This window comes from Phoca vitulina, unplaced genomic scaffold (genome assembly GCF_004348235.1).
Source record: "Phoca vitulina isolate PV1807 unplaced genomic scaffold, GSC_HSeal_1.0 scaffold43, whole genome shotgun sequence".
In the NCBI taxonomy this organism is placed as follows: Eukaryota; Metazoa; Chordata; class Mammalia; order Carnivora; family Phocidae; genus Phoca; species Phoca vitulina.
In genome coordinates, this window is record NW_022589746.1 from 5,990,523 (window position 1) to 6,016,144 (window position 25,622).

Genomic DNA, 25,622 nt, shown 5'->3' on the forward strand with positions numbered 1-25,622 from the left:
GGCTCTAGTTTCTCATCTCCCACTCATTTTATGAAACAGAAATTTTAGCTTCAACACCCACCACTTATACTGAGATGTGTACCACCAATGTAACCACTGATTTGTTGCTAAATCCACAGACAACTTTTCAGCCCTTCAATCTGTGGTTCCATAGTGCTGGTCTCCTTACAGTGCTCTCTTCCCTCCACTATGTGGCTTGCTCAGTCACCTGCACTGGCTCTTCTTCGCCAAGTCTGTCCATTAGGGCAGATTTTAAAGCAGGGCTTTGCCCTTGGGTCTCTTCTCACTCTTTCTGCCTGCTCTCCCTGGACAATATTTATTCTCAAGGCTTCTCCTACTGGCTTATGAGAGCCAACTGCTAAATTTTCAGGAGTTCTGTGGACTGGTTATTAAGAACAGCCTTTATTAAATTACGTAAACTTACAATGAAACACGTTCCTTTAAAACAAAGAAAATACTCAAATTAATCATTTCTTAATTATTTCACTATTATCTATGCTCTTGGGGTTATATTTACCTATTATATCTGTGTGGTGGAAATAAAATGATGTGCTACTGCATATCTTTCCCAAGTCTGTGTTCAGAGATGCTGTATTAGTTGGCTGAAGTTGGTCATGGTGGGAATATTTACACTATGGAAACTAGCAAACACTATAAATAAGGGTTTTATTGACTTTAAGAGATGGAGGGGAAAAAAAAAGTAAATCGTTGGAGGAAAAGTCAATGAAGATTAAACTTAAAAAAGGATGTGTCTGCATAGATCAATGGAACAGAACAGACAGCCCAAAGATAAACCCACAATTATATGGTCAATTAATCTATGACAATGGAGGCAAGGATATCTAATGGGAAAAAGACAGTCTCTTCAACAAAGGGTGTTGGGAAAACTGGACAGCTACCTACAAAAGAATGGAATGGGACCACTCTCTTACACCATAAACGAAAAGAAACTCAAAATGGATAAAAGACCTAACTCTGAGACCTAAATCCATAAAACTCCTAGAAGAGAACATAGGCAATAATTTCTCTGACATCAGCTGTAGAAACATTTTTCTAGGTATGTCTCCCCAGGCAAGAGAAACAAAAGCAAAATTAAACTACTGGGACTACATCAAAATAAAAACCTTCTCCACAGTGAAGGAAACAATCAATAAAACTAAAAACAACCTATGGAATGGGAGAAGATATTTGCAAATGACATATCTGATAAGGAGATAATATCCAAAATACATAAAGAACTTATACAACTCAACATCAAAAAAACAAATAATCCAATTAGAAGACATGAATAGACATGAATAGACATTTTTCTAAAGAAGACATACAGATGACCAACAGACAGATGAAACCATGTTCAACATCACTCATCACGGAAATGCAAATCAAAACCACAATGAGATACCACCTTACACTTGTTAGAATGGCTAATACCAAAAAGACAAGAAATAACAAGCGTTGGTAAGTATGTGGAGAAAAAGGAACCCTCACGCACTGCTGGTGGAAATGCAAACTGCTGTAGCCACTGTGGTAAACAGTATGGAGGTTCCTCAAAAATTTAAAAATAGAATTACCATATGATCCAGTAATTCCACTATTGGATATGTACCCAAAGAAAATGAAAACACTAATTCAAAAAGATATATGTACCCTGTACTTACTGCAACATTATTTATAGTAGGCAAGATATGGAAGCAACCGAAGTGTTCATCAACAGATGAATGGATAAAGATGTGGTATATATATATATATATATATATATATATATATATACACATACACACACACAATGGAATATTACTCAACCATAAAAAATGAACTCTTGCCATTTGCAACAACATGCATGGATCTAGATAGAGAGTATAATGCTAAGTGAAATAATTCAGAGAAAGACATACCATATGATTTCACTTATATGTGGAATTTAAGAAACAAAATAAATGAACAATGAAAAAAATGAAATAAACCAAAAAACAGACTCTTTATAATTTTTTAATTTTATATATTTATTTATTTATTTGTCAGAGAGAGAGAGAGAGCATACACAAGCAGGGAGAGCAGCAGGTAGAGGGAGAAGCAGGCTCCCTGCTAGGCAAGGAGCCCGAAGCAGGACTCGACCCCAGGACCCTGGGATCGTGATCTGAGCTGAAGGCAGACGCTTAACCGACTGAGCCACCCAGGCGTCCCCAAAAAACAGACTCTTAAGTACAGAGAACAAACTGGTGGTGGCTAGAAGGGAGGTGGGTGGGGGGATGGGTGAAACAGGTGAAGTGGATTACGAGTACATTTATCTTGACAAGCACTGAGTAATGTAGAGAATTGCTGAATTACTATATTGCACACCTGAAACTAATGTAACACTATATGTTAATAATACTTGAATTAAAAATAAATAAAAATTAAAAGAAAAAAGTGATGTGTCTGTAGCCATTCCATTGTGAATTGTACAAAAAACTGAGGAACTATTCTTCCACTGTTCAAAACCTGTTACCTGATTCCAAAGAAGTCCCTGACTTTATTGACTAAGAGTAAAGTTCTGGCACATATCTCAGTTGTCTCTTTAGTTTTACTCTTTAACTTAAAGAAAACATTTATGTCCAAACTGCACTCTTTTGTCAACTGCAACATGTAATTGGTTACAGATACAAAAGTCTAGAACAATGGGAGCATTCCATGAGAATCAGCTCGCTACTTGGAATTTATAATAAAGAGTATCATGTATGTTATCATTTGTCAATTATGTGCTATACATCCTTTATATCAGTAAAACTTACAGTGAACACATACATACACACTACACATAATTATTATGTTTCAGGGAACCAGCTGGTAACTGCCTGCAGGTACCACAAACTCAACATATCCACAGCAGAACTTCTCTCCCATGAAACCTGCTCTTCTCATCTAGTGTTTTTTGCTCCTTGATTGATGAATTCATTATTCACCAACTTAGAAAGCTAGCAATCATCCTAGACTGCTCTTTCTCCTCTCCCTCCTCCCGTTTATTTACCTCATTTTCTTCTAAGGTCACGCTTTAGTTCAGCCCCTCAGCCACCTAACTGGATCTCAGTAGTCCATGCCACTGTCCCCATGGCTGTTCTGCAGGGGCTGGCCACAGTCTGCCTCTGGGTTCGACGCCCTCCCTCTCTCTACCTCATAATCCCTGTCTCTCGGCCCCCCTTTCCTTCCCTAGCGCTTCATCTCACTCACCCACACCCTCCCCTGAACCCCCCCAGGGGTTCCAGTTACTTGGAACTGTTTGGAGTTTCCCAAACACTCCAGGCTGTTTTATACCTATTTATATGATAGCACATATAACATTTTATTACACTATTACATCTATTTCCTCCTATTAAACTTCAAGCTCCTATAAAGACTCAGACTATATGGCAACTGTTTTTTGGGGGGGGGACTTTTTTTTTTTTTTAAAGATTTTATTTGTCAGAGAGAGAGCACAAGCAGGGAGAGCGGCAGGCAGAGCAGGCAGGCAGAGGGAGAAGCAGGCTCCCCGCTGAGCAAGGAGTATATGGCAACTATCTTTGTATTCTACCACACGCAGTACACTACCTGCTTGCAGAAGATACGTAAGAGATACTTATGAAGTTGGCAACTTATTAATTTTATTACAAAGGCTTTTAATTAAATAAGATCCTGGAAATATATGTGGAGTCTGGCTCCCTCAGTGAAATGCAAGATTTGAAAGTAAGCCACAGCCACAGAAATGCAAACATTTTTTTACTAATGGCCAATTAAGGCAGAATACCATTCATAAACAACTAGCATTTAGAATAAAAGTATAAACGAAATGAATAAGTTTACTTATTAAATTATTGCAGATATTTACCAAATTAGTTTTTTTTTTTTTTTAAGATTTTATTTATTTATTTGACAGAGACAGAGACAGCAAGAGCAGGAACACAAGCAGGGGGAGTGGGAGAGGGAGAAGCAGGCTTCCCGCCGAGCAGGGAGCCCCATGTGGGGCTCGATCCCAGGACCCTGGGATCATGACCTGAGCCGAAGGCAGATGCTTAACGACTGAGCCACCCAGGCGCCCACCAAATTAGTTTTTTTAAAGCCATCTTAAATACTCTTACTAGATCCACAAAATTACTCTGCCCCAAAAAGTTGTTTTTGGCTAATACCTATTTTTATACAGGTATCCCATCATTTTTATAAAACAAATCACCAAGCTTCCTAAATTTAAAGCAGTAATGCTATGATGGCAAATAAATTATTGGTGACTATCTGAATGTTAATTTTCCTTATGACATTTAGTCTGAGTCATTCCCTCAATAGTTGTTGAGTGCTTTACCCTGTGCCAAGTTAGGTTCTAAGTACTGGGAATACATTAGTGAAAAAAGTTAAATTCCCGGGGTGCCTGGGTGGTTCAGTCGGTTGAGCATCCAACTCTTGGTTTTGGCTCAGGTCATGATCTCAGGTCGTGGGATCAAGCCCAGTGTTGGGCTCCACGCCCAGTGTGTGGAGCCTGCTTAAGATTCTCTCTCCCTCTCCCTCAGCCCCTCCCCCTGCTTACTCATGTTCTCTCTCTCAAAATAAAATCTTAAAGAAAAAAAAAAAAAGTTAAAGTCCCTATGCTCATGAAACTATATTCTAGTGGGGAAAGACAACTTATAAATATAAAGCTAAATATAATAAACATGCGAGTTGGAAATAAGTATTATAAAGGAAAATAAAGTCAATAAGGGAGGACAGAGAGGGAAAAGGGGTTAGGTGCTATTTAATATAGGGCTGCCTCCTGCTAAGGTGACATCTAAACAGAGACCTAAAAAACGTGACACTGTGAACCATGAGGATATCCAGTGGAAGAGTGATAAAGACAGGGGAGACAGTAAGTGCAAAGGCCCCGAGGCAGAAGCACATTTAGTGCATGGAAGCACTAGTCCGTACACTAGCAGTATGTTTGCCAGTGTAGGGCAAGTAGATGTAGATAAGGTCAAAGACCATAGGAAAGACTTGGCATTTTACTCTGAGCTAAAGAGAAGTCAACGGAGGGGTATGAGCAGAAAACTGACGTAATTTGACGAATTTTAAAAGCAGCATTCTGGCTGCTGCATGGAAAATAAAATATAGGGGAATAAAGGCAGAAGCAGGAAATCCAGATAGAGGCTTCTGCAAGACTCCAAGTGAGAGGTACTGTGGCCTGATGGGGAGAGTGTGGTGGTTCTGATAGTACTGGTAAAAGGGTGAGAGGCTGGATCCTGGATATGATTTAAAGGTAGCACCAAGAAAACATGCTGATGGGTTGGATGAGAGAAAGAAGAAATCAAGGTAACAATGTATTATAAATTTTTAAAACTTCCTATTTTCCTGGTGCCTCAACATCCTCACAAACAGGCTATGAGCATCCTCCTCAGGTGACCTGATAACACCAGAATGACAAGGCTGGTCCCTACCATGAGATCCCCCTGTGGCCCTCCCCTGACTGACCTAGTGACACTCTAACACAACGAGGTCCCCTCATGCCTTCTGCTTGTATACTCCACCATGACCCTCAGTAAAGGCACGTGCCCATTGGGCCCCGCGCTCTGTCGGCTCCCCACCTGCTTGGTTGAGCCTGCTCCCTGGACTCTCCTCCTGAATGGCCGCCCCCTGTGTGGCATACTGTGCCTCCCTCTCTAGGACTTGTGAGTATAATAAATCTAATTTCATATGCCTCTCCCAGTGTCACTTCTGTGACCATGCTGGAGAGATCCTTAAAGACCCAAAAGGGGGACTTACTCCCTCATTTATAACATAGTCACCAGCATTTTCTGTCTGAACAACTGGTAGAGAGGAGTCATTATTTTCCGAGATGGGAAAGGCTACCTAGGAAGTGCAGGTTTTGGAGGAGGTTCTGACAGCAGTGATGAGTCTGAGGCCTTTCATTTGCTGGGTAATAGGTACTATTATCACTGAGCTCATGAACTAAAGAAATCTATCTTGAAAAGGAATGAAAGCCACTATGAATAAGATAGGAAATCTATAAATGTTCACTACTTATGACAAGAAAATTCTGCAATTGTATAGCTACTCAGTCCCAAACATGCCAGTTTAACGCAATCCTGAGAGGGCCATCTAGAACTGCTCATCACCTGAGTGTCCTCACATAACTTAAAAGTTCAACCTCCCATGCTTCTCTTCCACTAGCCCCTCACTACGTAATCTTCAGAGGCTGGTCTCACTGAGAAGACTAAGGCCCTGGGCTCTTAACCAATAACTGAGCCATTTAATATCAATATAAGATGTGCTACCAAAGCTCAGTCCTTGAAGGGCAGTCAGGAAAAAGAGCTACACACAGTGTGTACTTAAAAAAAATATATAGAACAGAAAAAATTCAGTATGTCTCTGTGAAGTTAGTGAAAAGCATATTTAGACACAAACAGTCTAAGCAGAGACCTATTCTGGAATAGGACCCTTTAAGAATTACTATTCTAGGGGCACCTGGGTGGCTCAGTTGGTTAAGTGTCCAACCCTTGATTTCAGCTCAGGTCATGACCTCAGGGTTGTGAGATCCAGCCCTGCACTGGGCTCCAAGCTGGGCGTGGAACCTGCTTAAGATTCTCTCTCCCTCTCCCTCTGCCCCTCCCCCTGCTCACTCTTGCTCTCTCTCTCAAAAAAAAAAAAAAAAAAAAAAGGAATTACTATTCTAAATCAAAGCAAAAACAAAACAAACTAGGTATCTATAAATACTAATATGTTAACCAATGAATATATTTTCCCCTAACTACCTTTCGGCTAAGAACCTTGGTTAAATTTACTTTTGTGACTCAACTATGTGGAGGGAAAGCAAAATGAAATAGCCATTTCTCCCAGGAAGAGAGGCCGCATGCCTAAATTAACATCTCTGACTATCCCAAAAGAGGTTTTTCAGAACTTTTACTCAGTTAATCAGGCAGGTGCCAACTAAGAAAACCTACCGTTGACTTAATGACGGATGTTGTATTAAATGCTTCAGCCAGGTGCTTCTTATCACATTTCGAAGTTCATGGTTATTGCGAGCTGACAACACACCAACTACCACATCATAGTGATGAGATTTCCACTGAGGAAATAAGGCCAATTGATCTAGAAATAAGCAACAATAAATTAGAAACGTCATGTCTCAATTACTGTTCAATATGTAACATAAAAATGTTTATTACAAAATAATACATGTTCATGTGTATAGAAAACACAAAGAAATACAAAGAAAAAATATTTTAGAAATCACCCACAGATGTACCATCCAGATAACCACTGCTAACATTTTTGGCATAGAGTCTTTTGTCTTCCCCACATATGCATATATTTATGCTCACATAAGTACATAAATTCTTCAAAACTAACAAGATGTTTATGGTGAGAATGAGCTTGGAAAGGCAGCACGGCATAAACCATGCAATAGTAGGCAGTGTGAGTCCATTAGGCCACGAGCAGAATCCTGGTTCTTTTTATGACCTACAGAAGTTCTTTAACTTCTCTTTTTTTTTTAATTAAAGATTTAAAAAGAAATTTTAAGTAATCTCTATCCCCAACATGGGGCTTGAACCCTGAGAACCCTGAACCCTGAGATCAAGAGTCTCATGCTCTACTGACTGAGCCAGCCACCCTGAAAAGTTAACTTCTTGAGCCTCAGTTTCCTAAACTACAAATGGGTATAGTAACACTTCTCATAGAAGTGGCCGTTGTTGTAAAAATGAGATAATGTGTATAAAGGTCCTGGTTTGATACCAAAATAGTAGGGACTCACTGGGAACCAACAGCAACTATAACCACCCCACAAATATGTGCTTTCAAAGGTGAAGGCCTACATTAACACTATAGGGGGCGCCTGGGTGGCTCGGTTGAGCAGCCGACTCTTGATTTCGGCTCAGGTCATGATTTCAGGGTTGTGAGATCGAGCCCCATGTTGGGCTCTGTGCTGGGCATGGAGCCTGCTTGGGATTCTCTTTCTTCCTCTCCCTCTGCACCTCCCACTCCGGCTCTTGCTCTCTCTCTTAAAAAAAAATCAGTAAGATTGGGAAATAAAGCTGAAAGACTACTATGCTAGAAAGTACCAGAACCCTGATTAATACCAATAAATTCTACAGCCAGCAAACCTCGTATCACTTATTAAATATCCCAAAGAATGAAAGAGGGAAGCAACATTTCCAGGGAGACGCGTGCGCGCACGCACACACACACACACACACACACACACACACACAAATAAATCAAGTGACAACTCATATGAATGGCTCATTTTTTACTGCCATAAGGTCTAACGGGCAGGATTACATTTAAAAAAAAAATTGTCCTTAGAAGACAGAAAGGAAAGATACTTTGTTTTCTATCACCAGTTTCAAAGCTGGAGTGCTACAAGCTTATATACAGCTCTGATGAGGGGCCCCTTTCACCTCTTTCTCCAAGCATGGGAACTGATCCAAAATGTTTCCAAAAATAAATAATTGAAGGCCAGAGATCTTTACTACATTAAGTGCAATCCTTTTATATGCCATAGGATCCATGTATTCAGCCAATAGACAACAAAAACATGTTGATATTTTTTCAAAGGACCAATTAAAATAATAAAAAGAAAATCTGGGAGACAGAATCTTCTAATAGGATACCTGAAGGATATTACATTGTAACAATTCTAGGAATATATGAATTTTTGTGTAGATACCTTATTTTCCACAACAGACACGTTTCTAAAAAAAAATTTAACCTAAATGAAGTAGAGATGTTATTTTAGCATAAAGTGAATCCTGTACTAAAACGAATTCTTCTTTAAAGGCAGGAATTTATCTTTTTTTGTTGTTGTTATTTATTTTAGAGAGAGAGAGAGAGTGAGAGCACAAGTGGGAGGGGCAGGGAGAGGGAGAGAGAATCCCAAGCAGACTCCCCGCTGAGTGGGGGCTTGATCCCGGGGCTGTGAGATCATGACCTGAGCTGAAACCAAGAGCTGACCACCTAACCGACTGTGCCACCCAGGCGGTCATAAATTCCCTAGGCAGGAATTTATCTTTAATGTAAATCCAAATTTTCCTTGACTAAGCTTGCTTATAATAGACCATATTTATTGCACACTTATAAAGTACTAAATACTATGAATAGAGTATCAGTTTAATGCTTTGCATGTAGAGTATCATTTAATGCTCACAACCCTGAGAAGTAGGTGGGGTCAGGCTCCTTATTAAACAAGTAAGGAAAGAGGCAATGAGAATTCAGTAACTTCCCCTAAGGCAAACAGCTAGGTTTAATTCCTGGCAATTTAACTCCATTCTTCATCACTGTTCTATTAGCGCCACAGCTCCATGTAGCTCATCTGAGACTAAATTCTGATCTTTTATTTGTAACACCAGTTCAGGACGGGAAATTAGTGATAAACAGATCACTGGAAATGCTGGTTAGCACCTTAATTTTTTTAAACTCATGGCCCAGGAACATTTTTTTCTCAGACACACAGAACTATACAATGAAAGTTGTACCTATTGCTGGAACTAACTCTAAATGAGTCTGAATTTGGAGAATAATTTAAATGCTTATGTAAAATTGGCACTGATATCCCACTTCACCCCCACTTTTTCACAGAAAAATATTAATAGTAGGTACTTTTAGCAACAGGAATGAGGCAAATGTAGTAACTAGACATATCGGACATTGATTCCAAAACCTGCATGATACCAGTAACAAGCTATTTAAATCCCTGTGCCTCAGTTTCCTAATAAAAACAAACAAACTGATACCAAAAAGTCTTCAGATAGTCTATTTCATCCATTTCAAAATGTCTTCTGGAACGATTAAAAGCTGTAGAAGAGCAAAATCACATTTAACCGAAATGCCTCATTTACCTGACACCATCAGAAAACAAGGTTGATGCACAAAAGGAAAATCATAAAATAACTAAAACAAACCATTAAGTGCCAAATATCACTGCCTAATTTTTGGTAGAAAATCAAAATAAACCTTTGAGAAATGGATTACATGAAACATAATTTAACTTGTTCTTGACTGACAAAGTCTTCATGAAAAATATCTGAAATCTATCCCTTTCTCATCATTAATTCTACCCACTGCTTCAATTCGGACTCCACTGGACCATGACAGGGGTGTCCTAATGGTGAGCACTGAGAAATATGTGGAAGTGCTGAGTCACTATATGGTACACCTGAAACTAATACAACACTGTAGATTAACTACACTGGAATTAAAATATAATAATAAAAAAAGACAGTTGGGAAATTCTGAACACTAAATATTGGAAAGAATCATTAATTTTTCTAACTGTGATGACAGTTTTGTGGTTATGGTTTTTTAAAGTCTATCTCTAGAGATAATATACTAAGACATTTATGGAAATAATAACTTATCTGTGATTTGCTTCCAAATCATCCAGTGGGAAGAAGTGGGTAGGAGTGTTCATGAAAAATGGGAGTTGAAGGTGTATGGTAAGTATGTAATATTTGTTATAATCTTATACTTTTGGTATGTTTAAAGATTTTCATAATAAAAACTTAAAATATGAGAAAAAAAATCCCAAGCCTATTCCAACGGTTTATCCCTGGTTTCTTCATCTCACTGCCAAACAAGATTTTTCTAAAACTTAATAAATAAATAATAAAGATAAAGATGACCATGTGGCATGTGAAAATCCCACGGCTTATGGTTGCAAACTACTTTTTGATCTCATTCCACTGCCAATCCTCTCTCTGCTTCTAATCCATGTCTAAGCAGCTTCTGAGGAACTGCTTTAATTTACACGCATTTCTCCTTTTCTTGTAGAAGAGAAGTGCGTGGCAGATTTTGGCCTTTGAAAAAACTTTTCCTTCCAGATATACTGAAAAATAGGTTTCTAAAGACTCAACCAAAAAACTATTAGAAATAACAAATTCAGTAAGGTTGAAGGATACAAAATCAATCTACAAAAATCAGTGGCACTTTAGACACTAATAATGAACTAGCAAAAAAAAAATTCAGAAACCAATCCTATTAACAACTGAATCAAAAAGAATAAATTACCTAGGAATAAATTTAACCAAGGAGGTGAAAGAGATGTACACTGGAAGCTGTAAGACACTGATGAAAGAAACTGAAGAAGACACAAATAAATGGAATGATATTCTGTGCTCACGGGTTGGAAGAATATTTTTTAAACGTCCATACTACCCAAAGCAATGTACAGATTCAATGCAATGCCTATCAAAATTCTAGTGGCATTTTTCACAGAAATACAGCAAACAACTCTAACATTTGTATGAAACCACAAAAGACCTTAAATAGCCACAGCAATCTCAGGAAAGAACAAAACAGGAGGGCATCGTGAAGCATAAGCTGTTCTATCATCATCTAAGAGGGATGATTACAGCAATACAGGCCTACCTCAAGAAATAAGAAAAATCTCAAATAATCTAACCTTATACCTAAAGAAGCTAGAGGAAGAACAAAACCCAAAGCCAACAGAAGGAAGGAAATAATAAAGATGAGAGCAGAAACAAATGATATAGAGACCAAGAGAACAATAGACGGATCAATGAAACCAGGAGCTGGTTCTTTGAAAACACCGACAAAATTGATATATCTTACCCAGACTCATCAAAAAAAAAAAAAAAAGAAAGAAAGAGAGGACTCAAATAAATACTATCAGAAATTAAGGAAGAGAAATAACAACCAACACCACAGAAATACAAAGGATTATAAGAAAATATTATAAGAAATTATTTGCCAACAAATTGGACAACCTAGAAATGGGTAACTTCCTAGAAACATAACCTTCCAAAACTGAATTAGGAAGAAAAAGAAAATTTGGAGACAAATTACCAGCAATGAAATTGAATCTGTGATCAAAAAACCAACAAACTAAAGTCCAGGACCAGATGGCTTCATAGGTAAATTCTACCAGACGTTCAAAGAAGAGTTAATATCTATTCTTCTCAAACTATTCCAAAAAATAGAAGAGGAAAGAAAGCTTCCAAATTTATTCTACAAGGCCAGAATGACCCTGATACCAAAACCAGATAAAGACACCACAAAAAAACAACTACAAGCCAACATCTCTGATGAACATGATGTAAAAATTCTCAACAAAATATCAGCAAACCAAAAATACAATGATATATTTAAAAAAATCATTCACCACAATCAAGTGGGATTTATTCTAGGGATGCAAAAGTGGTTCAGTATTTGCAAATCAAGCAACATGACTGAAAAGATACACGCACCCCTATGTTTACTGCAGCATTATTTACAGTAGCCAAGATATGTAAGTAGCCCAAGTGTCTATCGGTAGATGAATGGATAAAGAAGATGTGGTATATACACACAATGGACTATCACTTGACCATAAAAAAGAATGAAATCTTACCATTTGCAACAACATAAATGGACCAAGAGAGTACTATGCTAAGTGAAATAAGTCAGTTAGAGAAAGACAAATATGATTTCACTCATATGTGGAATCGAAGAAACAAAACAAATGATGAAACAAGGCAAAAAAAAAAAAGAGAGAGACAAACAAAAAAGCAGACTCTTAAATACACAGAACAACTTGGTGGTTGCCAGAAGGGAGGGGGGGGGGGGGAAAAAGGAAAAAAAAAAAAAAAAAAAAAAAAAAAGACAAAAAACAACAACAAAAAAACACCAACCAAAAAACTGGAGGCATTATGCTCCCTGGTTTCAAACTATATTACAAGGATATGGTAATTAAAACAGCATAGTTTTGGCATAAAAACTGACACATAGATCAATGGAATAGAATAGAGCCCAGAAATAAACCCACAATTATATGGTCAATTAACCTATGACAAAGGAGACAAGAATACACAATGGGGAAAGAATAGTCTCTTCAACAGATGATGTTGGTACTACACTTGATCTTAGCTAAAAGGCCGAGAAGCGATGGTGCTGGGAAAACTAGAGAGCCATACGTAAAAGAATGAAACCAGACCACCACCTTATACCATACACAAAAATCAACTTAAAATGGATCAAAGATTTGAACCTAAGACCGGACATCATAAAACTCCTAGAATAAAACATAGGGGGTAAGCTCCCTGACACTGGTTTTGGTGATGATTTTTTGGATTTGTCACCAGAAGCAAATGCAACAAAAGCAAAAATAAATAAGCAGCACTACATCAAACTAAAAAGCTTCTGCACAGCAAAGGAAACCATCAACAAAATGAAAAGATAACCTATAAATGGGATAAAATATTTGCAAATCATGTATCTGATAAGGGGTTAATACTGAAAATATATTTTATTTTATTTATTTATTTTTTTTAAAGATTTATTTATTTCATAAAGAGAGAGAGATAGTGAGAGCAGGAACACAAGCAGGGGGAGTGGGAGAGGGAGAAGCAGGCTTCCCGCCAAGCAGGGAGCCCAATGCAGGGCTCGATCCCAGGACCCTGGGATCATGACTTGAGCCGAAGGCAGACGCTTAACAACTGAGCCACCCAGGCGCCCCCAATACTGAAAATATATTTAAAAAAAACTCTTACAATTCAATAGCAAAAAACCAAGCAATCCAATTAAAAAATAGGCAGCGGATCTGAATAGACATGTTCCCAAAGACAACATACAGATGACCAACAGGTACAGTCAACATCACTCATCATCAGGAAAATGCAAATCAAAACCACAATGTGAGATGACCTCACACCTGTCAGAATGGCTAGTATCAAAAAGATAAGAAACAACAAGTGTTGGTAGAAAAGTGTAGAAAAAGGAAGGCTTGTGCACTTTTGGTGGGACTATAAGTCGCTGTAGTCCCTATAATAAACACTACGGAGGTTCCTCAAAAACTTAAAACTAGAACTACCACATGATCCAGCAATTCCACTTCCGGGTATTTATTCGAAGGAAATGAAAACATTGGAGAAGATATTTGCGCACCCTGTTCATTGCAGCGCTATTTACAATAGCCAAGACATGGAAATAACCTAAGTGTTCACTGACAGATGAACAAAGAAAACGTGTTATAGACAAATACAATGGAATATTATTTGCCATAAAAAAGAAGGAAATTTCTTGCCATTTCTGACAACATGGATAGACCTTGAGGATGTTACGCTAAGTGAACCAAGTCAGACAGAGAAAGACAAATATGATACAATCTCACTTTTTTTTTTTTAAGATTTTATTTTTATTTTATTTGGGAGAGAGAATGAGAAAGAGAGAGCACGAGAGGGAGGAGGGTCAGAGGGAGAAGCAAACTCCCCACTGAGTAGGGAGCCTGATGCGGGACTCGATCCCAGGACTCCAGGATCATGACCTGAGCCAAAGGCAGTCGCTTAACCAACTGAGCCACCCAGGCGCCCATCACTTTTTTTTTTTTTAAAGGAGATTATTCTTTATTTTTTTAGAAATTCCGTGAACATTTATTTTATTTTATTTTTTTAAAGATTTTATTTATTTATTTGAGAGAGAGAGACACAGCGAGAGAGGGAACACAAGCAGGGGGAGTGGGAGAGGGAGAAGCAGGCTCCCCCCTGAGCAGGGAGCCTGATACAGGGCTCGATCCAGGACCCCGGGATCATGACCTGAGCCGAAGGCAGACGCTTAACGACTGAGGCACTCAGGCGCCCCTACAGTCTCACTTTTATGTAGAATCTAAACAAAACAAAACACCGAACTCATAGAGAACAGACTGGTGGTTGCCAGAGGTGAGGGGTGACATGTGGGCAAAATGGGCGAAGGGGGTCAAAAAGTACAGACTTCCAGTTAAAATAAAGAAGTCATGGGGATGTAATGTACAACTTGGTGGCTATAGTGAATAATGCTGTAATGCATATTTGAAAGTTGTTAAGAGATCTCAAAAGTTCTCATCACAAGAAAAAAAATTATAACTATGTTAGATCGTGTTCATTTTTACAATATGTACATATATTGAATCAATGTCATACACCTGAAACTCATGTAATAGGTCAATTATATCTCAGTTAAAAAAACAGGTTTCTTGGGGTGCCTGGGTGGCTCAGTCAGTTAAGTGACTGCCTTCGGCTCGGGTCATGATCCCAGGGTCCTGGGATCGAGCCCCACGTCGGGCTCTCTGCTCGGCGGGGAGCCTGCTTCTCCTCCCTCTGTCTGCCTCTCTGCCTACTTGTGCTCTCTATCTCTCTGTCAAATAAATAAATAAAATCTTAAAAAAAAAAAAACAGGTTTCTTCTACCATGTACCAGCAATGTAAATCAGTCCAACAGACTTGTGAGTACTGCGTTACGCGGTACAAAACCCAGGGAGTGGGTGCTCAATGAATGCTTGTACAAGAATGCCCACGTTCCTAGTGCCCCAACCGGCCTTTGCCTGTATACTTTCAGCACCCTTTGCTACACGTTGCTAGTACAGGGGACCTACTTTGATTCTGGCATCTGGAGACAGCAAAGAAAGAAATGAACAGCTAAGAAGTAAACATGCTACAAAAAGACACAAAGATAATTCACAGATAAAATGCAAATAGCCAACCAACCTATGAAAAAATACTCAGTTTCATTAGGAATCAAGTTTGAATTAGAGCAGTAAGGTACCAGGCTTCTGCTATGTTCAAACTGACAAATATCTTCTTAAATAATACCCCAACCATTGGTATTGCAAGGAAATGTGGAGAGCTATTTTAAGGAAATGGCTCCTCTCCTACGTTGCTGCTGGAATGGAATTTGGTAGTCTTCTATGGGACAATTTGCCAATACACATCAACTACCTCAGATAATTTTTTTTTTTTTTTAAGAAGGCTCCATGCCCAGAGTAGAGCCCAACACGGATGGGGCTTGAACTCACGACCCTGAGATCAAGACCTGAGCTGAGATCGGGAGTCAGACACTTAACCGACTGAGCCACCCAGGCTCCCCAGAACTGTATAACTTCTATCCAGCAATTCCATGTCTAAGAACTTATTCTAAAGAAATAATCAGGGCACCTGAGTGGCTCAGTTGGTTAAGCATCTGCCTTCGGCTCAGGTCATGATCCTGGGGTCCTGGGATCAAGCCCCACGTCGGGCTTTTTGCTCAGCAGGGAGCCTGCCTCTCCTCTCCCTCCGCCTTCCCCTCTGTCTGCCACTCTGCCTACTTGTGCTATCAAATAAATAAATAAAATCTTTAAAAAATAAAAGAAATAATCAGTGATGTACTAAAAGATCTCTATTCATCACAATATCATTTATTAATAGTGAAAAACTGCAAAAATCCAGGAATGCAGAAATAAAGGATTAGTTAAATTACGGTGTATCTATATGTAGCCATAGAGTTATACTGTTATTCACCACATTAAGATCAGCAGACTATAAGAACAATGTACATACTGTGTGGTTCCATTTATATAAAGTACCAACAGGCAAATCTCTGCCATTTAAGATCAGGATAGTGGTTACCACTCCTGGCAGTGATGGAAGGGAGCATGAAGGGAGCTTGCTTCTGAGGTGCAGGATTAGTTGGATATATTCAGTTTGTGAAAATATATCAAGCTATACATTTACAGGCCCTTTTCTGAATGTATATTATACATCAATACAATTTTTAAAAAATACTAATTTCACTCCAACATGCACTGTATGTGCATTCAAAAACTGTAATATAGATCATTTTCCCTGTTTTTAAAAATAATTTCAAATTTTTCTACAAAGAACTTGTTTTACTTTTATAAGAAAAAATTTGTATCCTAAGGTCATCATGGAATGTGAATAGACGATATATAGGTGACAAATTCATTCATACTTTCCCAGTTTTATTCTCTTGATTCATTCCTTCAAATTACTAAGAACCTATGTTCACTGTTCTAGATGGTAGATATAGAGCAATAAACAAAAAACAAATTTTCATGCCAGGAATAATTAAAACCCCACACAAGCTCCCTGAGGACAACAGCATTCTATTCTCTAATATGTAATGTATCCTGAGGGTCTGGCAACCTGTGAGGCTCTGCACTTAGAGCGGACAACCAAAAATTTATTCAAGACCAAGGGAGGTTGATTTCAAAACTGATTGTTCAAAATAGGCCCAAGGATTCTTAAAAATCAGACCAAAATTTCCACTCTCACATGCATGCTCTCACATCAATCACAAATTAGCAGAAATCTTGGAAATGAGGGAAACATATAACTTCATGACAGATCTACTGATAAGGACAATCATCACATACACTACTAGTATGCTCTCGCCAATCTCAAAAACCTCCCCAAATACCTCACTAGCCTACGCACCAGCCACCACTATCCTATTCCTCCTCTCTAAAATTCATGGAGTGTTTACTATGAATCAGGCACTTTTCTGGGTGTTGTATTGTATCTCATATCCTATGAGATCATCATTTTATAAATAAGGAAACCGAAGCACAGAGACAAGATTAACATACAGGGATAATTTTGGATGAACTGGCCCTAGGCAAAATTGTAAAGCAAGCTCAATTTGTCTTTGGCCTTCTCCTTGCTCCCTGTCTGTTTCAGTTCAACAGACTAGGAGGATCTCAGAGCAGGGGACTCCACATCTAGCTTGCTCAATACCTAGCGCTCTAGGCATTTATTGAATGGATATGCTTCTTTCCTTTCTCTTTGGTTTCCTTCTCTCCAAATATCCTAGAAAGAGAAGACGTCTTTGGTCTCATTCTTTTTCCAAATTTACTGTTTACATAATTCCTGCTAAGGTATTACCCAAAACGAGTATCTTATAATATATTAGATATATCCTCTATATTCTCCAGTCTAGTGTCCCTGTCTCCACTCTCCTCATCCATCCACGGATTTCAAAAGAGACCTGCTTCCTCTTCACCAGTTGCTCTCCTGGACCGTTTTCTACATTAGAAAAGCGCCAGGTGCGGACAGGACTCCTGCACTTCATTCAGGTCCCTGCTCAATGGCCCCTCCTTAGAGGGGCCTCCCCTGACTTCTCTATTTAGACCAGCAGCACACCATTCTCTGTCCTCTTACACTGCTTTCATTTTGTCATCTCACCTATCACTATCCCCTAGGATATTAAATAATTATTTTCTCCATTCTGTCTTCCCTTCTAAATTGTAAACTGCATGACAGCAGGGACGTGATCTGGATTACTGTTGTAACTCTACACCTACAACAGGAGCGGGCACAGACTAGGCTCTCAAAGATTTGCTGAATCCACTACAAGTCAGAGGGACTTTTTTAATATTCAGGGAAGGTAAGTCTCCCTTTAAAAAAAAAGTCACAATTTAATGAGCCTGAAAGCAGACAAGAGAACAAAAAGAAATCTTAAAACATTCATTCAAGGGAAGAAAACTTAACAAAATCTTGGGTTTTCTCTCTCACTTTAGGCTGAAGGTATAAGGGTAGAAATGTAAAAGTGCCCAAATGTTTTAGTTTGAACATGGTGGTAACACAATGGGAAAAGGAGCTGCAGGAAATTTTGGCGATCGATATGCTTCTACTGTTCTTAGTTTTGAAAAGTGAAAGTTAGGAGTCTGCCAGGTTTCATTTAGATTAAAATACCTAATTTATCATCTAGCCAGATGCACACTATCCACCTAAGTCAAAGTTAATTTTTGTAACTAGTTACTGATTTCTTCACCTATAGCCTGATCCTCTTCATGGCCTACTTCCCAGGCTCCTTAATCTAGCTCAGGTTAACTTGATGGCAGATAGGGGCATCATCCAAACACTATGGGGATAGGAAAAACTTCACTGAAACTAAGAAATTGCCTACTAAGTTTTAAGCCTGAAGGCAAAGAGGTTTTGCTTGTTTACTCAACCTCAAAAGGCAATTAAAGGTCATAAATATCCTAAGAATGCTCTGCAAGTAAATTCTAGTAGTGCTCACTCATCGCACAAAAAAGGAAAGAAAGCTGTAAAACACAAATCTAACAGATGTTACAAAGCATTTTATATCCATGGCAGTCTTTCCTCAGCTCAGTTTACAAAAACCTAAAAAACAAAACCTTAAAAAAAAAAAAAAGGCCCCAAATCCTAACCTGTTAACAGGTTAAATGCTCCATAACCACTGTATTTTCATTAAATAAATTAAACAGTATTTTAATTCTATTCAGGTCACACAAATAACCTTTTCAAAGATCTTGTGGTTTGTCTAATAGGAAAAGATTCTAAGAGATTGTTACCAGTATAAAAACCCCCAATTATAACAATGAGATTGCTTTGCGGATTGCCGAATTAGTTTCCTTGCTTCCTACCTAAAAAGTAAGGCACAGACCCATCTCAGAATTGCAAATATTCAATCTTAATTTTGAAAACTTTTGGATAAGAAAACAGCTGTTCTGGGGAGAAGTGGTAGGAAAAAAACTCCCCGAGTATTAGAACACAAAACAACTATTACCTCATTTTTAAAACAGCCTTCTAGGTTTCTTTATATGTCCTAGGGCAAGCCCTTAAAAAAGAAGACAAGAAAAAAAGGGAAACCCATTAAGAAAAAAGAGTGGTAGAACCCATTAACAACAACAAAAACATCCGCTGGGTACCTACTATAGACAAAGAATTCTATCAGACGGTGAAATGAACAAGAACAAAGATCTCATTCCCATGAGAGTGTTAAGTTTTAGAACAAGTGGATAGGATCGTTAGAGAATTTTATGTTTTCACGTACACTTCATTAGTAGGCTTCGCAAGCCAAACTCACAGGAACAACTCCCCTCGTAGCCATGCCCTATTTCATGTCCAGATTTGTTTAACCGACTTACATCATAGTTTCCAAAGAAAACAAAATGCAGTATATTCTTAAAGCAAAGTTATCCTTAAAAGCAAAACCCAGCCTTTTCAAACACGCACAGGCATTGCCCACGGCACTAAGACCTCCAAGTCTTGACCGAGTAAGACCAACAGCTTGGGAAGGAGGCAAGCGGCCGGGCAGCCGGAGCCCGGGTGCACGCAGGGGCCGCCCGCGGCTGAAGGACACAAGGTTTTGCTCCAAGGCCAGCGGGCAAGCGCCGGACAAGTCGGACCAGGCCTGGGGGACAGACGAAGGACTCGCGGTGGCGGGCACCGCTCTCGTGTCCCTAAAGGAAGAAAGCGGGAGGTGAGAAGCGGCGGGGACACGAAACGGGAAAAGCGCCCTCGAGTTTGCCCGATTCAACGCCCCGAGGATGAAAAGGGCCATTTGTCTCGCCTGGGGACGGTCGCGTTCGGCCCGTTCCCCACTTCGGGACTCCGCGGAGGAAGCCGCCCGGGGGCTCGGAGGCGGCCTCCCGCCCCTCACGGCTTCCTGGCCCTCCCGGCCCCAGGACCTCACCTGCCGGGCCGGCTCCGGAGGCGCGGGCGGGCGGCGGGGAGCGCAGCCGCAGCCAGAGGTGCAGCGCGGCCCCGAGCACACACGGGCACAGCAGCACCAGCCAGTTTCGCATTGGCCGCCCCCGCCGGCTCCACCTCGCGCCCCCGTCGCGCGCCGGGCTCTCCCGCGTCCCGGCGGAGAGGGAGGGGACCCGCGAAGAGGAAGGCCGAGGGGCGGCGGCCGACGCACGCGCGACCACTCTGGGCACGCCTGCCCTCGCGCCCGCCGCCGTCCAGACTCCCCGCGGTTCCCGGCCCCGCGCCTCAGGTTCCTCCAACTGCGGGCGGCGGCGCCTCAGCCGGCCAGACCCCGCCCCCTCCGCTTGGCCTTCCCCGGCCCCGCCCACCTCCCCCCTCACACTCGCCCTGCCCCCTTCCCTCGCGTCCCCTTCTTTCGCGTACTCTCCCGCGCCCGCAGGCCAACCGGGAGCTGAAGTCCTGCTCTGGGCCTACGCGGGGGGCGCACCGCCGTGGTCCCGAGGTTCGGAAACCACATTTCCCATGATCGCAGGCCCTTGCTCGCGTCACTCGGCGGTGGCGAAGGCGAAGCGCGGAGCCCCACGTGGAGCGTGCGCGTCCCTTCTCGACGCCTACTGCCCCCCGATGGCCGAAGGGCGGCGGTGCCGGGCGGCCGGTGCTCAGGGGCCGGCACAACCCTGGGAGGGAAACAGCTGAGGCGAAGATTGCCCGTCGCCTCTGATTTAAAGGAGATCAGCGTGGTGCTTGTTTTAAGCCACGCAGAGCTCGGTTATGCGAATGCTGGCCTTGCCTGGGAGGCGGGATCCTGCTGCTGTCTCCTTGGCCCGAAGAGCGGGCCCAGGCCGTCCGAAGCGTGTCTTCAGCGGTGAATAAGCCCTCAAGTATTAGTTCTGGTGCACCGTGTACCCGGCTCCCTGCCCGGCTTTGTCCTCTGGGCGCTCAGGAGAAGAGCGCACCCAGGGGGTCGAGCTGTGGGGTAGGACAACGACGGTCCGGCCGAGGGTACAACCACATACCCCCGATTCAGACGGGGAGAGCAAGGTGACACCTCCTATAGGACGGAGCCGTGACAACGAGGACGCGGGCTGTGCGGGACCGGTGGGATTTGAGCAGCCCTCCTCAGAGACCAGGTCCTGCCCGGCGTCCTGCAGCCCGGCCCGACGCGCGAGGGCGCGGGTCGAGGCCGTGGGTGCCCCTGCTAAAAGGCGGAGGGAAGGATGAAAATGAACGCCAAGCCTACGGTGTTTTTTTCGTTTGTTTTTTTAAGTTTCCACAATTGTGGCAACAGAAGGAACTATATCGTTGAGTAAAGTCTTGGTTGAAAGCCACAGAAAATCCATTTCAAACAAACTTAAGGGGAAAAAGCGAATTTATTCAAGTAACTGAACAGTGCAGGAGGAGAGGTCTCGGGTACTGTCAATATGATAGTCTCGTTGAGTGGCAATTTAATCTCAGCAAAACAACCATCTATTAAAATTACTTTTTTTTTTTTTTAAAGTAGACTCCGTGCCCTACTTGGGCTTGAACTCATGACCCTGAGATTAAGGGTCACAGGCTCTACTGACTGAGCCAGCCAGGCACCCTAAAATTACTTTTTTTTGAATGTTTTGTAATGTTGTCTCTACTCTAATTTTAAAATCTTTTTTGATTTTTCAGAATCTCTATTCTTTTTTTTTTTTTAATTTTATTATGTTATGTTAGTCACCATACAATACATCATTGGTTTTTGATGTGGTGATCCACGATCCATTGTTTTCGTATAACACCCAGTGCTCCATGCAGTACGTGCCTTCCTTAATACCCATCACTGGGCTAACCCATCCTCCCACCCCTCTAAAACCCTGTTTGTTTCTCAGAGTCCATAGTCTCTCATGGTTCATCTCTCCCTCCAATTCCCACCCCCCTCATTTTTCCCTTTCTTCTCCTAATGTCCTCCATGCTATTCCTTATGTTCCCCAAGTAAGTGAAACCATATGATAATTGACTTTCTCTGCTTGACTTATTTAACTTAGCATAATCTCCTCCAGTCCCATCCATGATGATGTAAAAGTTGGGTATTCATCCTTTCTGATGGCTGAGTAATATTCCACTGTATATATGGACCACATCTTCTTTATCCATTCATCTGTTGAAGGGCATCTCGGCTCTTTCCACAGTTTGGCTATTGTGGACATTGCTGCTATGAACATTGGGGTGCACATGGCCCTTCTTTTCACTACATCTGTGTCTTTGGGGTAAATACCCAGTACTGCAATTGCTGGGTCATAGCTCTATTTTTAATTTTTTGAGGAACCTCCACACTGTTTTCCAAAGTGGCTGTACCAACTTGCATTCCCACCAACAGTGTAAGAGGGTTCCCCTTTCTCCACAACCTCTCCAACATTTGTTGTTTCTTTCCCTGTCCATTTTTGCCATTCTAACTGGTGTAAGGTGGTATCTCAGTGTGGTTTTGATTTGGATTTCCCTGATGGCTAATGATGATGAACATTTTTTCATGTGTCTGTTAGCCATTTGTATGTCTTCTTCAGAGAAGTGTCTTTTCATATCTTCTGCCCACTTTTTGACTTGATTATTTGTTTTCTGGGTGTTGAGTTTGAGAAGTTCTTTATAGATTTTGGATACCAGCCCTTTATCTGTAGTGTCCTTTGCAAATATCTTCTCCCATTCTGTGGGTTGCCTCTTTGTTTTGTTGACTGTTTCCTTTGCTGTGCAGAAGCTTTTTATCTTGATGAAGTCCCAAAAGTTCATTTTTGCTTTTGTTTCACTAGCTTTTGGAGAGGTATCTTGAAAGAAGTTGGGGGTTACTGCCTATGTTCTCCTCTAGGATTTTGATGGATTCCTGTCTCACATTGAGGTCTTTCATCCACTTTGAGTTTATCTTTGTGAATGGTGTTAGAGAATGGTTGAGTTTCATTCTTCTGCATGTGGCTGTCCAATTTTCCCAGCACCATTTATTGAAGAGACTGTCTTTTTTCCATTGCATGTTTTTTCCTGCTTTGTCAAAGATTATTTGACCATAGAGTTGAGGGTCATATCTGGGTTCTCTATTCTGTTCCATTGGTCTATATGTCTGTTTTTGTGCCAGTACCATGCTGTCTTGGTGATCACTGATTTGTAATATAGCTTGAAATCGGGCAACGTGATGCCCCCAGCTTTGTTTTTCTTTTTCAACATTTCCTTGGCAATTCGGGGTCTTTTCTGATTCCATACAAATTTTAGGATTGTTTGTTCCAGCACTTTGAAAAATGTCATTGGAATTTTGATCGGGATGGCATTGAAGGTATAGATGGCTCTGGGTAGCATAGACATTTTAACAATGTTTATTCTTCCGATCCATGAGCATGGAATATTTTTCCATCTTTTTGTGTCTTCTTCAATTTCTTTCATGAGTGTTTTGTAGTCCCTAGAGTATAGATCCTTTACCTCTTTGGTTAGGTTTATTCCGAGGTATCTTATGGTTTTTGGTGCTATTGTAAATGGAATCGTTTCTCTAATTTCTCTTTCTACAGTTGCGTTGTTAGTGTATAAGAAAGCAACCGATTTCTGTGCATTGATTTTGTATCCTGCCACATTACTGAATTGCTGGATGAGTTCTAGTAATTTGGGGGTGGAGTCTTTTGGGTTTTCCACATAAAGTATCATGTCGTCTGCGAAAAGAGAGAGTTTGACTTCTTCTTTGCCAATTTGAATACCTTTTATTTCTTTTTGTTGTCTGATTGCTGTTGCTAGGACTTCTAGTACTATGTTGAACAATAGTGGCAAGAGTGGGCATCCTTGACGTGTTCCTGATCTTAAGGGAAAGGCTCTCAGCTTTTCCCCATTGAGGATGATATTCGCTGTGGGTTTTTCTTAGATGGATTTTATGAACTTGAGGAATGTTCTCTCTATCCCTATACTCTGGAGAGTTTTAATCAGGAAAGGATGTTGTATTTTGTCAAATGCTTTTTCTGCATCAATTGAGAGGACCATATGGTTCTTCTCCCTCCTCTTATTAATGTGTTCTATCACATTGATTGATTTGCGAATGTTGAACCACCCTTGCATCCCGGGGATAAATCCCACTTGGTCGTGGTGGATGATCTTTTTAATGTATTGTTGGATCCTATTAGCTAGGATTTTGGAATCCATATTCATCAGGGATATCGGTCTGAAATTCTCCTTTCTGATGGGGTCTTTGCCTGGTTTGGGGATTAAGGTAGTGCTGGCCTCATAGAATGAGTTTGGAAGTTTTCCTTCTGTTTGTATTTTTTGAAACAGCTTCAGTAGAATAGGTATTATTTCTTCTTTGAATGTTTGGTGGAATTCCCCAGGGAATCCATCAGGCCCTGGACTCTTGTTTTTTGGGAGGTTTTTGATCCCTGCTTCAATCTCGTTACTGGTTATTGGCCTATTCAGGTTGTCAATGTCTTCCTGTTTCAGTCTTGGCAGCTTATACGTTTCCAGGAAGGCCTCCATTTCATCCAGATTGCTCAGTTTATTGGCATATAGTTGTTGATAATAATTTCTAATAATTGTTTCTATTTCCTTGGTGTTAGTTGTGATCCCTCCCCTTTCATTCATAATTTTATTAATTTGGGTCCTTTCTCTTCTCTTTTGGATAAGTCTGGCCAGTGGTTTATCGATCTTATTAATTCTTTCAAAGAACCAACTTCTAGTTTCGTTGATCTGATCTACTGTATTTCTGGTTTCTAATTCATTGATTTCTGCTCTAATTTTAATTATTTCTCTTCTAATGCGTGGCTTAGGCGTCATTTGTTGCTTTTTCTCTAGTTCTTTACGGTGTAGAGTTAGTTGATGAATTCGGGATTTTTCTATTTTTTGAGTGAGGCTTGGATGGCTATGTATTTCCCCCTTAGGACCGCCTTTGCAGTATCCCATAGGTTTTGGACCTATGTGTTTTCGTTCTCATTGATTTCCATGAATTGTTTAAGTTCTTCTTTGATTTCTTGGTTGACCCAAACATTCTTGAGCAGGGTGGTCTTTAGCTTCCAAGTGTTTGAATTTCTGCCAAATTTTTTCTTGTGATTGAGTTCCAGTTTTAGAGCATTGTGGTCTGAGAATATGCAGGGAATAATCTCAATCTTTTGGTATCGGTTGAGACCTGATTTGTGACCCAGTATGTGGTCTATTCTGGAGAAAGTTCCATGTGTGCTCGAGAAGAATGAGTATTCTGTTGTTTTAGGGTGGAATGTTCTGTAAATATCTATGAGGTCCATCTGGTCCAGTGTGTCATTCAAAGCTCTTGTTTCCTTGTTGATTTTCTGCTTAGATGATCTGTCCATTGCTGAGAGTGGAGTATTGAGGTCTCCTACAATCAACGTATTGTTATCAATATGACTCTTTATTTTGGTTAACAGTTGGCTTATGTAGATGGCTGCTTCCATGTTGGGGGCATAGATATTTACAATTGTTAGATCTTTTTGTTGGATAGACCCTTTAAGAATGATATAGT

At 40.6% G+C, this 25,622-nt stretch overlaps 1 protein-coding gene across 3 annotated transcripts in view; it reads right to left on the bottom strand.

Moving 5' to 3' along the window:
- Nucleotides 1-20,492, bottom strand: part of B3GALNT2 (beta-1,3-N-acetylgalactosaminyltransferase 2) — a 57,698-nt gene extending 37,206 nt beyond the window's left edge. For all 3 annotated transcript variants that reach the window (XM_032430232.1, XM_032430231.1, XM_032430233.1), the window contains exons 1-2: nt 20,154-20,492; nt 6,915-7,062 (exon numbers count right to left, since the gene is read on the bottom strand). In XM_032430232.1, the coding sequence (XP_032286123.1) occupies nt 6,915-7,062; nt 20,154-20,265 (260 nt within the window). In that variant the 5' untranslated portion in view covers nt 20,266-20,492. The remainder of the gene's footprint in view (nt 1-6,914; nt 7,063-20,153) is intronic.
- Between the last annotated feature and the right edge of the window lie 5,130 nt (nt 20,493-25,622).